Source organism: Crocodylus porosus, unplaced genomic scaffold (genome assembly GCF_001723895.1).
Source record: "Crocodylus porosus isolate Cpor-Errol unplaced genomic scaffold, CroPor_comp1, whole genome shotgun sequence".
Classification (NCBI taxonomy): Eukaryota; Metazoa; Chordata; order Crocodylia; family Crocodylidae; genus Crocodylus; species Crocodylus porosus.
Window position 1 is genome coordinate 55,421,706 of NW_017728918.1, and position 13,211 is coordinate 55,434,916.

Here is a 13,211-nt window from a genome sequence, read left to right on the forward strand (position 1 = left end):
AAGTCCCTGTTCCCCCGAGCACTACCAGGAATAACGGTCACAAGCTGGCAGAGGGTAGATTTAGGCTAGATATCAGGAGGCGCTACTTCACTGTCAGGGCAGCTAGGATCTGGAACCAACTTCCAGGTGAAGTGGTGCTGGCTCCTACCCTGGGGGTCTTTAAGAGGAGGCTAGATGTACACCTTGCTGGGGTCATTTGACCCCAGTAATCTTTCCTGCCATGGCCGGGGGTCAGACTCGATGATCTGCTCAGGTCCCTTCCGACCCTACCAACTATGAAACTACGGAAGTAACATGTTGCTGCTTCCAGTAAAACAAAGTTTGTTTGTTTGTTTGTTTGTTTGTTTGTTTGTTTAACATCTGCAAGCAGACAAAGTGTCTGAGTATTGCTGAGCTTTGTAGGTCCTGGTTGATGGAAAAGATGCAAAACAGCCAACAACAAGTCTGCTCCTCCATCAGGGGCTGGGAGTGAATGAATGAAAGTGGAGTCACTGCTAAGATCTCTGTTGTCTCAAAAAGAAAACAGTATAGGCTTCACTTGCTTCATATTGGAAGGTTACCTTTCCAACTATAAGGCCTAGAAACTTCGCATTTTAAAAAGTGAAAACTTACATTTTTCAGAATATGTCAAAAGAGCCACACTAACACCAATATATCAAGTAAGTTAAACCTGACCTGATGTGTTGTGCCCCTTGTTTAAATGCAATGAAAAGTTAACATAAGGAGAGATTTATTTACCTTGCATGACTCTCATGCAAACCTGCTTGATGTGCTGATCTGTGGGCTCTCTACCCTGTGATAAAAAATTAAACAGATTTTAATGTACAGTAACAGAAAATCATAGAAAATGATGGTTAGAAGGGAACTCAGGAGGTTATTTAGTCCAACCCCCTCCTAAAAGCAGGACCATCCCCAGCTAGATCATCCCAGCCAAGACTTTGTCTAGCTGAGTCTTAAAAACCTCCAAGGATGGAGATTCCATAACCTCTCTGAGTAACTTATTCCAGTGTTTACTACCCTCATCATGAGAAAGTGATGAAAACCATAGAAAAATCATACAAAATGATACAATGGAGACTTGCTGAAGGATGACAGAACTTCCAGTCCTTCAATTTACACATGTTGCTATTCCCACTGATATCAATGGGAGTACCAGTGCAGGGGCTGTGTATAGGAGCTTCACACACTTACCCCCACATACAAGTTAGCACTTGCAATGTAATTCCAGGACCAGCTGCAGACTGAGGACCAAAGGTTCCAGCCTTGCAGGTCAGAAATTATTTCATTGTGTAGTTGTCATATTTAAGCATTTACTCTATTTCAGAACCGCAAACATGTTTGAAATCATCTGGGCTTCATGCTTATGTCTCCTGACCTACCAGACCAGGTTCATTCTACTGTCACCGCAACTCTCATTCCATACTACAGCTGAAAGAGAGAAAAATACATGTAGAATGAAACTACCACTTACGGCTGGACCCTGGCTGCCAGGCAGACCCGGAACACCTTGCTCACCCTGCATACCACGAGGTCCAGGTGATCCACGTGGCCCTTCCATGCCAGGCAATCCACGACTTCCTTCAGGCCCCCGAGAACCAGGTTCTCCAGGGTTACCAGCCTAAAATGAAAGACAAGGAGCTTGCAGGACTGCATGCTTGCAATATAAGCCATCCACTTGGCTTCTTCAATACTGGACATATTATATCCTGTTCACTCATGCTTTCTCATTGCTTCCTTTGAAAGATGGAACCTCTTTCAAATTCCATTGTCCACCTACTTTCTGAGTCTTTACTTTTGTAGACAAATAATGTGCTTTCAGCTGAAAAAGGAATAAAGCAAGATAAGAAACATGGTAAAACCCAGAGCAAATAAGAAGCCATTTTCTGATTTATGTGTGTTCTATTGTACTTGTTGGACCAGAGCAGTAAGTGGCACCACGTATATCCATAAGAAACACAAAGAGCCCTCATGCCTTTTTGTCCCAATGATCGCCAAGAGATAACCTTTCCAGTGTCAGAGGCAGAAAGAGTGTGCCATGGGACTGACACTGCCATTTCTGAGGCAGACAGGCTTACATCTGCAGGTGCACAGCCCCCTTTCTTATGTTCCATAAATCCTAGGTGCAAAGATCCCCACAGTTGTCACGCTGCAAATAAAAAACAGGAGTGATTTAATTTTTAGAAAGTGATGGTATCCAGACACCAGGAATTTGTTCTTTGTGTCTGAAGTAGGGCTTGTTTAACATAGGTCTACATACTGTTTTGAGGACCCCAGCATCTTCATCTGGGGAAACAATCACTTTTCATAATGAGCTGATGAGAAAGGAGGGTCTCCGTATAGCAAGAGCATATTCTTTACACCTATTCCTTACATTCCAAGTCTCCTCCATGAGACTGCATAAGCAATGCAAGTCCCTGAAGCAAAATGGAACTTGCTTATAATAGCCTTATACAAATCCTATGAATAGCTTAAATATTTAAAGTAGCAAAAGAATCAGAAAAGCCATAAACGAAGATGTCCTATTTTGTCATCCAGAAACATAGAATCTACAAATTAAATATAGGACACACTGAAGACAGGTAATCCAAGTGAATTTAAAAATGTAGTTTCATGAACACAAATACCTTACTTTTCAGAGAGACAGAATTGAAACAGTCAGTGACAATGACCACAGTCCTTTTCACTCGCTAAGTAAAAAATTGCAAGGGTTTTGACATCCACTTCTTTGGCATTAAGGAAAAAACAAACACAGTTTTTAACTGACAGTGAAGTCTGTTTTTTCAAGGCAGCCCAGTGTTTCACTACCCCATGTCTCAGCCAGCTGTGAAAGGCATTGCCCTGTAATTGTGCCTACTGGTCACATACGGCTGCTGTGCAGGCAGCAAGACCCATCTCTCATTGCTCCCCCTTCTGTCCTCAGCTAGAAAGGAATGGTTAAGAAGAAGTAAAAATCAAAGCAAAGTTAGTGACAATATTTTGGCTTCTGGTTCTCATACCCACCTACAGATGGGCACAACAGATCCCTCATTGCACTGCTCCAGAAAACATGATCTAAGCACCCACCCCGTATCACTTTACCACAGCTGCCTCAAATAGTCCCCAAGCAGTCCTATCCATCCTCTAGCACTAGCTCATCTAACCTAACACCAGCAGGCATTTTTTGTATAGTTTTATGTCCTACCATGTCACTGTCAATATAATTTACAGATATATTAAATATTTTCATAGATTTCATAGACATTAGGGCTGGAAGGGACCTCGGGAGATCATCGAGTCCAGCCCCCTGCCCAAAGGGCAGGAAGTCAGCTGGGGTCATAGGATCCCAGCAAGATAAGCATCCAATTTACTCTTGAAGGTGTTCAATGTAGGTGCTTGAACCACCTCCGCTGGCAGACTGTTCCAGACCTTGGGGGCTCGGACAGTAAAGAAATTCTTCCTTATGTCCAGCCTGAAACGGTCTTGCAGGAGTTTGTGACCGTTCGACCTTGTCATCCCTTGGGGCGCTCTGGTGAACAGACGTTCCCCCAGATCCTGGTGGTCACCCCTGAGAAACTTATAGGTGGCCATCAGATCACCCCTGAGCCTGCGCTTTTCCAGGCGAAAGAGTCCCATGGCTCTCAGCCTGTCATCGTAAGATCTGTTTTCCTGACCTCTGATCCCGCAGTCAGTGAAAGTAGAACCACAGTAGCTTATTTCGTTGTGTGCCTTATAATTGGCATGAAAGGCCATACATGGAACTGCACAAAGCTTGGAAGCAATGCTTTTGACACTGTAAAGTCTGTTTCACCTAATTATTACCATTGAAATGGTTTACACGTGCATTCACCAAAGCACGCATATGCATACATATGCATTAACTGTAATTAATTTTCAATGCCTGCAGGCAAACCAGAACTCCATCAATGCAAAGCCAGGATGCTTAGACTAGAAATTCTGAATATGTTTTAAAAATTCTAGACCTCTGAAACTAAAATTAAGACAATGAAAGAAATTATTTTTAGCCTGGGTCGGTTTGGATCCAAATATCCCAGGCCCTGTCTTTTTTTTCTGCTCAGCATACTTTATATATTCAGAACTAGAGAAAGGAAGGATGGTCTCACAGTGACGGTGCTTATCTGGATCTCTAGAGATTTAGGTTCCAAGTCCAGTTCTATCACAGATTTTTTGTGTGACACGGGGCACGTCATTTAATGTCTTTCCATTCTCTTTCAGATGCAGTCAATAATATTTTTCTACTCCACAGGGACATATTAGCATTTGCAAGGCCCTCAAATGATGGAAACTGCAAGTTAAGCTGGATCAATAGATAACGAGGGGAGGGAGGGCAGAGTATGTTGCTGACTCAATAGGTTGCTGGAGTCAATGGTCACACAACCATGATATTGTAGGCTGACTGCAAAAGTGTATATACTAAAAAATTATTCCATCAAAACAGATGAATGAGTATCAATCTGGGGTATGCATATAAAACACGTTTTAGACAAAGAACTAGTTCTGCCCTAATTCATACCAGATGCAATCTCACCTATCCCTGGCTACAAACTCACCATCTCCCCATCTGACTCTGTAGCAGCTCCTTCTGACTTACCTCCCTCTTCCCATCATCATATGCTTCTTTACCTTGTCAAATGAGCTTTTAGTTCAAGTGCCCTGCCACTTCAGGGCACTTGGAGGCACGGGGCCACCAATACATGAGATACTGCAGCGCTTTAATCAGAATGGCTCTTGGAGCTGCTATAATTAAAGTACCACCCAAGCACATGTAAAATTAAGTACAGACACCAATTAGCACTAAATTCTACACAAACATGAATTCTGTAACAGCATGAAATGAGGAAAAACTCTTTGAACAGATCTTCTGTTGTGAAATACGTATTAATGTATAGACTATGATCTTGCAAACATGTAGATATATGCTACACTGAACACAGATGAATAGATGCCATTACTCACTTGCTTAAAAATAGGCATGGATTTGTAACACTGAGGCCTTTCTGTGTGTCATCTGCTTCAAAGTAACTTTCCGTGAGGCCATTCTGACCCTTTGGTACCTAAAGACTAAATCAGGGAAGTTTAGGTCACACAACGAAATAAGCTACTGTGGTTCTACTTTCACTGACTGCGGGATCAGAACAGGCACACAAATAGTTACTTCAGTGCAGCAGATACTCATGCCTGTTTTAACTCACTGTAATTTGCTTTTTTGTCCATAACTTTAAGCCATGGGCTGGCAACATGCTGTGCAGTCACATAACCCCTGTATTATGTTCTTTGAGGGACCCTTTTTCTGCAATAAGCTGCATCGTCTCTAAGGGAGTTCACTAATATAGCCATACTAGTATACCTAATGTAAGTGTAGGCAAGGCCTTAGACTTAATTCTTTAGGGCAGGATTTGCTTCTTAGTTTCTATACAGCAGTCAGCACAGTGAAGCCCTGTCCTGACAACAATAATAATACCAAACACTTTAGGCTCCAACAATCTACCAGAAATAAATCAATTCCTAATTCAAGGGGAATTAACCAGCAGTAATTTTTATCAAATCCACAAGATGGAGCAATTTCAGTTCTATTAGAATTGTGTGGCAGGCACCTGATTTCTGGGCTGCAGAAAGGAAATCCAATGGGTATGATTCAGCATACACATCACAAAGACAGTGATTTCCCTCTTTAAGCTGAACAGCACCCTGTCTAACAAGAAATCCCTGCATCCTTCAACTCCTTCCTTCTCCATATATTTGGCCAGCTGTCAGACTCCCTGCTGGGTCTAACCCTCTCCCCCCACAACCCCTGTGGGACCATTTACCAGAAAGATTATTCTAGGAACTGAGCAAAAAACAGTATTTTATGCACACCCACTCATAAGAGCCAACAGATTTCTCATGTATCCATCCACTCTCCATGTCCTCCCATAAAGTCCCCTGTACAAACTGTACACTGTACAAACTTAAGCCTTCTGGCCAGAGTTTTTCAGACTCGCTTCCTTTTTAGACACAATGATCTCTATCCAAAACGGTAAAATACAGATTACCAAATACAAAAACCCATGCACCAACATACATATCTGCACAGAAACAACAATCGCCCTAATAAACAGCCAAGCCCTCCAGTACCACCAAATTTGCACTAAGGAGACCACCCGTGATCATCACCTCGCAAATCTCAAAAGGGCTTCACTCAACAAGGACACTCCTCCAGGGAGATCGATCACATTTTTGAAAGAGCCACCTGGATACCACTTGAAGAACTGCTGCAGTACAGAAGGAAAACCCCCATGAATTGCACACCTCTGGTTATGATATATCACCCCTCCCTGAAACCTATATGGAAAATCCTCAGACATTTGCAACCCATACTAGAAGATGATGCAATTCTTAAAGCTATCTTCCCAGAGCCACCCATCCTAAACTTTAAATAAGCACCGAACCTCACTAACCTCATCATCAAAAGCAAACTTCCTATGGACCAAAATTCACCAAATGGATCCAAACCATGCCATGCCAAGAAATGTAAAACCTGCCAACATATCTCCGCTACCCCACAACTGCTACACCCTACAACAGAGCCATCAACATTCCTGGATCTGACACCTGTACTTCTAGAAATGTAATATACCTCATCCAGTGCAACAAATGCCCTGATGGAAAATATGTAGGAGAAACTAAACAACAACTGTGCACCAGAATAAATGCACACTGGAAATCTATCAAAGACAAGAATACCCAATTAAACGGTGGAGGCACATTTCTCACAAGAAACCACTCTCTCTCCAATTTGTCAGTTCTAATCCTCAAAAGGAATTTACAAAACATCTTTCACAAACAAGCCTATGAACTTCACTTCATAAATCTACGGGACTAAATATAGACATTGGATTTGTGACACATTATAACCAGCCTAACATTTGGCTCCCCCAGTAACCTCTCTACAATTTATCAGCTATATTCAATCCCCTTTCCATCCCCTCCCCCACTATGCCTGTCTCTCATCCATTGACTACCTTAATTTACATTTTTCACTGACAGTCTTTCTCGCATGCATACTGGCCTGTGGCTTCTTTACTATTCAATCCAGGAAGAGCACATACAAACTGCAGGCACTTCCTCAACCTAATGAAAGGGTATTTGTACCCAAAAGCTTGCAAAGAAGAATTTTTCTGACTATTTGAGTTGGTCTAATAAAAGGTATCAGATTTATTTAAAGAACGTTATCTGCCTCAGACTCACAACTGCACTTTTCATTAAACACAATAGCAGAGCTCCTCCTCATAGCATTCATTCTCAACTCCTATGATACGAATAGTTATTGCTACAGACTAGCTTTCAGATGCACAATATTGCCAGACTTTCATAATCAGAAAAGATCATGTTCTGGCCTCAAAAACTCTTTCCCTCTATTATAAATAGACTTCTGCTACTTTTCCACATCAGCTCCTTTGTGTCTTCATTTCAGAACAACGAAGTACATGGAGTTTTGACTATAGTTCTGCTCTGTCCATCAGTTTTGTGATGGAAAGAAGAGAGTATACTACCTACAGGCCACTGCATTATCTGTTCTTAAACATCACCGGTACAAAATATGCAGTTCTGTTCTGCCCAAACTTAGGCAGAGAGGCCGGTCTTTTTCTGAAAACTGACATAGTTCCAAAGTCCTTTTTAAAGGCAAGCTAGAATGCTATTTCTTTTGCCTGGGGTCTAATTTCCAAGAGCAGAATTCATTTTCAAAAGGAGCTAGTTTTCATATTAGTCATCTAGAATTTTAAAAAAATTAAATGGACATGGAAGCTCATTTGCTTTAACTGCAGTTCTTGAAAAGTGAAATATTTGTACTGTGTTTCTTAAACCAGAAAACCATCTACTTGATTGATTATGCCTTTAAATTTCTGTAGCAGTGTAGTTCATCATACTTACAGATCCCTTTGGGCCCGGCAGTCCCATATCACCCTAGACAAAAATAAAATGATTTATGTCAGACCGGGGAATTCACATGCAATTACAAATACAATATGCTGTACAGGATTTCCTCAATACTTAACAAATGAGCATACTATTAAAACTGAAGGCATTTGCTGAAGTACAAAAACTGAGACCAATAAAACAATCAAAAGAATGGAAACCAGGCATAAATACTTTCTTGTGAAGAAAGTATAGATTTCATTTATACCATTAGTATTCACACCTCAGAGATATTTTTGCTACATATAAACAAAAAAGTATTTTAAGGCATTATTGTGCACTTTAATTCAGATTTTTAAAATATGAGCATGTAGAGCCAGATGCCATCCCAATCTGAGAGAATAGGAACTGGTTGGAAATATTTAGATGAATATCCAGTCTTGTGCAACAGCTGAACCAAGCTATTACACAAGACTGTCTCTAGTTTGATTATATTTCCTGGGAAACTGGTCAAGTTTCACCTGGAGACCCAGATATCCTCGCTCCCAAGCTCCTCAGTCATCCAGCTTTTCAAGATTCCTAACCCCTATGCAGCCTGCCACCTAGGCTTCCCAAAAGCCAGGTTTCCCGATAAACCTGTGGTGAGAAAAGCAATTCTGATTCATGGGGGCTTAGAGATTTTTAATTTTTTACTATGAACTAGAATGCAGATAGATTAAAAAAAAATCTCAGAATCTTCCATAAAACAGAATTATCATTCTCCACCCAGCTCTATTCATGAGATATAGAAGCATTTAACCATAGCACCTTGAGATATTTTCCTGCAATTGGGATTAATGAGATTCCATGGATTGGAAATGGATCGTATCAATAGGCAGCGACTATATAAAATGAACCCATGCTTCTCATAGATGATCTACACTGAACATATTAAATTGTCATCAGTTTAGAAAAAGAGTCCGTAACACCAGACTCACACCCCCACTGCAAATACATGGGTATGTGGGGGGAAGGATTTCTTTAGTGAGGAGCAAACTTCCTGGGCCACTACTGTAAATTTTGAAACTTGTTCCTTAACTTTTTGTTTTTTCAAGTTTCATCTTGCAGTGTTGAACATAGGACTGATGTATTAATGGCACTGATCATGGATTGACGGTATCATAGATTGAAAGTATCTTGCTATAGAAACATATTAAGAGGGAGCAAATTAGACTCACTGGACCAGCAAACTGCTGTGTTTTGTTTACATATGCATGTAAATACAAAACGGAAGCTCTTGATTTTTTAAGGGAGCCAGAAGGATTTCAAAACAGCGACAGCAATGCAGCCAGGCCCACAAAACTAAAAATTCTGCAGCAAGTCAAAAGAGTGTGTGCCATGATGACATAGGAGGGTTTTCAGGGAATTTGGTTTTCAATGACAAAAAACAGACACATTATAAAAGGCACTACAGTAGTAGACCAAAAAGTAAAAATGCACCAAATGACTACATGTTCATAGATGCAATGACAATAAGGTCTTACCAGGTCACCCCTTCCTCCTGGTTCTCCTTCAGATCCAGCAGTACCCTACAGCAAAGAAAGAGACATGGTAAGTCTGAAATGCCTTAAGTAATTTAAGATATAGAATCACTGAGTAATGGATATCATGGCTCATAAGTAAACCATCTGTACTTTGCATTAGAAGACTTACTTGTTCACCTTTAGGACCTGGCTCACCAACTGTGCCCTAAATGTAAAATAAAACCAAAGTATTATAAATTTTGAAATTACTGACTTTACAGTAGAGTTCACTGTACTGTCTTCATAGCTAAAAGCATGTAATCTTGAACCACGATTCTTGGAGTAATACTTGAAGTATTCTTTTTTCTTCCTTCCTCTATTTCTTAATTACTTTTATCAAATGTATTCCTAGAGAGAACTCTAGGACAATCCAGGAGATTTTTCAATGTACTAATAAATAATTTTTACATTTATGCAAAGATCAAATCACAATTCACTGTTCTTACGGCAACTCCTATAAAGAAGGACAGGTAAAAAGGAAAGAAGAGCAAATCTTCACATCTCACTCAAATTCTTTAATAATTTGGGCCTACTTCACGTACAGGGGTATATCATGTTGGACTGCATCTGAAATTTTCCAAACCATTTGTCCATGTGTAGACACCTGTACAGATTATTTTTTTCTAGCTCCCCACTAAAAACAAGCATTTGGAAACAGAAATGCAGAGGATTTCAGCTTCAGTTCAAGTCCAAAGCAGAAGGTTAGTTACCAAAATCCACTATAACGTGATGGCTGTTCATTAAGGTCCACAGGGTAAAATAAGTGCCCAATACCAGTGATCCTTAAACTCATGCAAAATATTTCAATAGGCTTTGGCAATCACTATACAGTTAGTAGTAGAAAAATGTTCACAATTAAACACCCCTATCCTAACAAACTCTGGTTGCTATTGTTAGTGGCAGTCTCAGTAGAGATGCCAAGGAATGAATGGACATGTAGAGTGAAATATTCTCTCATAATTAGACATGTATCCACCTAAAGGCTGAGGCATATGGATAGGGTAGATAGGAGCAATTTGCACTGGTGCCATTACTCATGTTGTGTAGGTTGAATGGATAAAGAGAGGATTTTCATGTTTACTGCCAATCTGGGGCACTCAATTCATTGTAAATGAAATTAAAGCTAATGAGAGCTGTTTCAATTAGACAAAACCTTTCTGATTTGTTTAATGAACACACACACACATCATGCAGTGCTATTCAGTCTATTCAGTTTCCTTTCTTGTGATCTTTTGTGCAGCTGTAATCCTGTTGGCAAGAATTGTGAGGCAGAAAAAATAAGGTTAATTGGTTTCAAAAATATTCAAAATTACATTCAACATTTCCTCTACTGGTTAGACAAAAAAACCCTGTATTGCATTTATATATATTCACAACGAAAATGCTTCTAAAACATGCACTGTAATTAAGGCAATACAGCACACATAACATAACATAGTCACCTACTACAGGCTAGCCTGGGGCTTTCAAACCACAACCCTGCATAGAATTGTCCTTCTATATGAGCAGGACTAGATTCTTTGCCACGCATAACCTTTTTGTCTTGAGGCTGACTATTAGCATATGCTGTTTTCCACATTTAGCCCCACCCTGCAAGTGTTGAGGAGGAGGAGGTTGCATAAAAAGCCAAGAGCTCTATCTAGCTATGAGAAATATGTGAAATTATGTTCAATACTAACCACTATGTTAATGGAAAATATAACCCTTAATTCCAATAATTTTGATTGTCATCTTGCCTTGCTTACCAGTTCAAGCTTTATTTTAGTGGCCACGGGGTGTAGCAGAACACTGGGCACTCCGGATGGGAGCAGTTCAGTGCAGGGCTACTGCTGCCCTGCTCTGCTCCTTTACAGCAGCCAGGAAAAGCTCCAGGCTCCCTCAGGTACCAGCCCCAGGTTGGCAATGGGCACTGGGGTCAGGCCTGGGCTCTGGGGAGGAGAGGCACAGAGGGAGCTGTCCTGCCTCCAGGGTAGCTGTCTCTCAGCCCTGCACCCCTGCCCCAGGCAGCTGCCTGCTGCCAGCTGCCAGGACCCAACTCTGAGATCAATGTCAAGGTGGGGACATTGTCCCCTATCCCAGCAGCTGCCTGCTACCAGGCCCCTGCTCCGAGATTTAATTCTGGTCAGCTGTCTACATGTGTTAATGTGCAGTAGGTACTGTACAGTGGAACTATTACAGTAGCCTATTTTACTGTGCAGTAGCTGCTGCACAGTTACATAGTGACACTTTACTGAGCAGTAGATGAATCTACTGTGCAGTAAAGAGCCTGAGGTAGATGCACCAACTGACTCTAAAACATTAGCATTAAAACCAAAGCTATGTATGCCACCTGAAAGCTGGTAAGCCCATTTTTCAAATGCTACAGAACATTCATCCATGATTTTAAAAAAGTTTAAAAGCGAAGAAGGGATACCTGCTACTTGGGAGCACACATCAACTGCTTCAACTATACTGTTACATTTTTCTACTCCTGTACTGGTCTGAAACACGTTTGGTATTAGAGTAGTGTAGCTCAAATTATGTTGATATAGCAGTAGATGGATGGATGTAACATTTCTATTGGAACAGCTTACCTGGTATAATTTAACATATAATATATCAAATTTAATACCAAATAAGTGTGTCCACTTTCTAAGACTAGTGTTGAAGAAAGAATAAAGCTGTGGATATAGTTAGATCCTATTCAGTATTGTCTCAAATTAGGAAAACTAAACAAAAAAGATTGGGTTTTTTTTTTAAAGATGGGCTAAGTTAATTTCTAGCATAACAGTACAGGGAGAAACACTGGGGATGAACTTGGCTGTATAATTTTAAAAAACAGCTCTGCCAAAATACCCTGGCAAATTATTTAGGTCAGTAAATGGAAGCCTCTTGAAAACACTCTCTAAATCTACGACAAGGCACTCAGGAATTGCTTCCATGGCTCAAAGCAAAGTCATGTAAAGAACCCACACTAGCTCTGAACCATCTGGTATGTCTACAGAGCACATGCTGTGTGTGTTCACGACCATAAAGAGAGCATTTTCTTGGATCCCAGAACCAGCATAACCACATTAAGTCTACATAAGCTAATTAGCTTTGCTTTTCACCTTCTCAATAGAGTTGATTAATCCATGCAGAGCCTCATGCTGATGTGACTAAAATGCTTCAATTCAGAATGAGTAGAGCACTTAACTGATATAATAAAAAAGAGGAGCTTTCAAGTAACTGTCTGGCAGAAGGAACTTGACAGCTGATGAGAAGTTTGCAAACCTACTCACATTTTAAAAAGCCACATAAAACATAGGCCATGCCTAGAGCACAAACTTGCTGTATCCTGCAGCACAGCCCATAAATTCAATAGGATGCTCTGTGCAGGCTGTCTCCTGAACCAAAAATAAAGTAGCCCCCTCTGTATGGCACTGCAGGCAGGCTTATCAGCACCACCAAGTGAGAACAGCACATTTGAGGGTGTGTCTGCCAGGCATGGTAAGCTCATGGTTGTGACATGGCCCAAGATTACATGGATATAGTAGAGGGGCATTGATACATCAGTCCAGTATCAGATTTGCACTGATATAAAGCAAATTGACTGTATTGGAAATTGGCTTTTTTTTGCCTGATGTGGTTGATAATGTAGCTGATAAACACCCTGTTCATGAGAGCAGCTGCAGCGCAGCACATAGGCAGCAAGGAGCACAGCCCGACAGCTTGGAGAGCTGCGTCTAGCTGATAAGTCTGTTGTGGTGGAAGCGGAGGAGGGAAGAAGGAGAGCAG

General features: G+C 40.9%; 1 protein-coding gene across 1 annotated transcript in view; it reads right to left on the minus strand.

The window, feature by feature from the left end:
* Positions 1 to 13,211, minus strand: part of COL9A1 (collagen type IX alpha 1 chain) — an 89,777-nt gene that overhangs the window by 8,056 nt on the left and 68,510 nt on the right. The window contains exons 28-32 of the mRNA XM_019538155.1: positions 9,586 to 9,621; positions 9,417 to 9,461; positions 7,909 to 7,941; positions 1,472 to 1,618; positions 739 to 793 (exon numbers count right to left, since the gene is read on the minus strand). Of these exons, the coding sequence (XP_019393700.1) occupies positions 739 to 793; positions 1,472 to 1,618; positions 7,909 to 7,941; positions 9,417 to 9,461; positions 9,586 to 9,621 (316 nt within the window). The remainder of the gene's footprint in view (positions 1 to 738; positions 794 to 1,471; positions 1,619 to 7,908; positions 7,942 to 9,416; positions 9,462 to 9,585; positions 9,622 to 13,211) is intronic.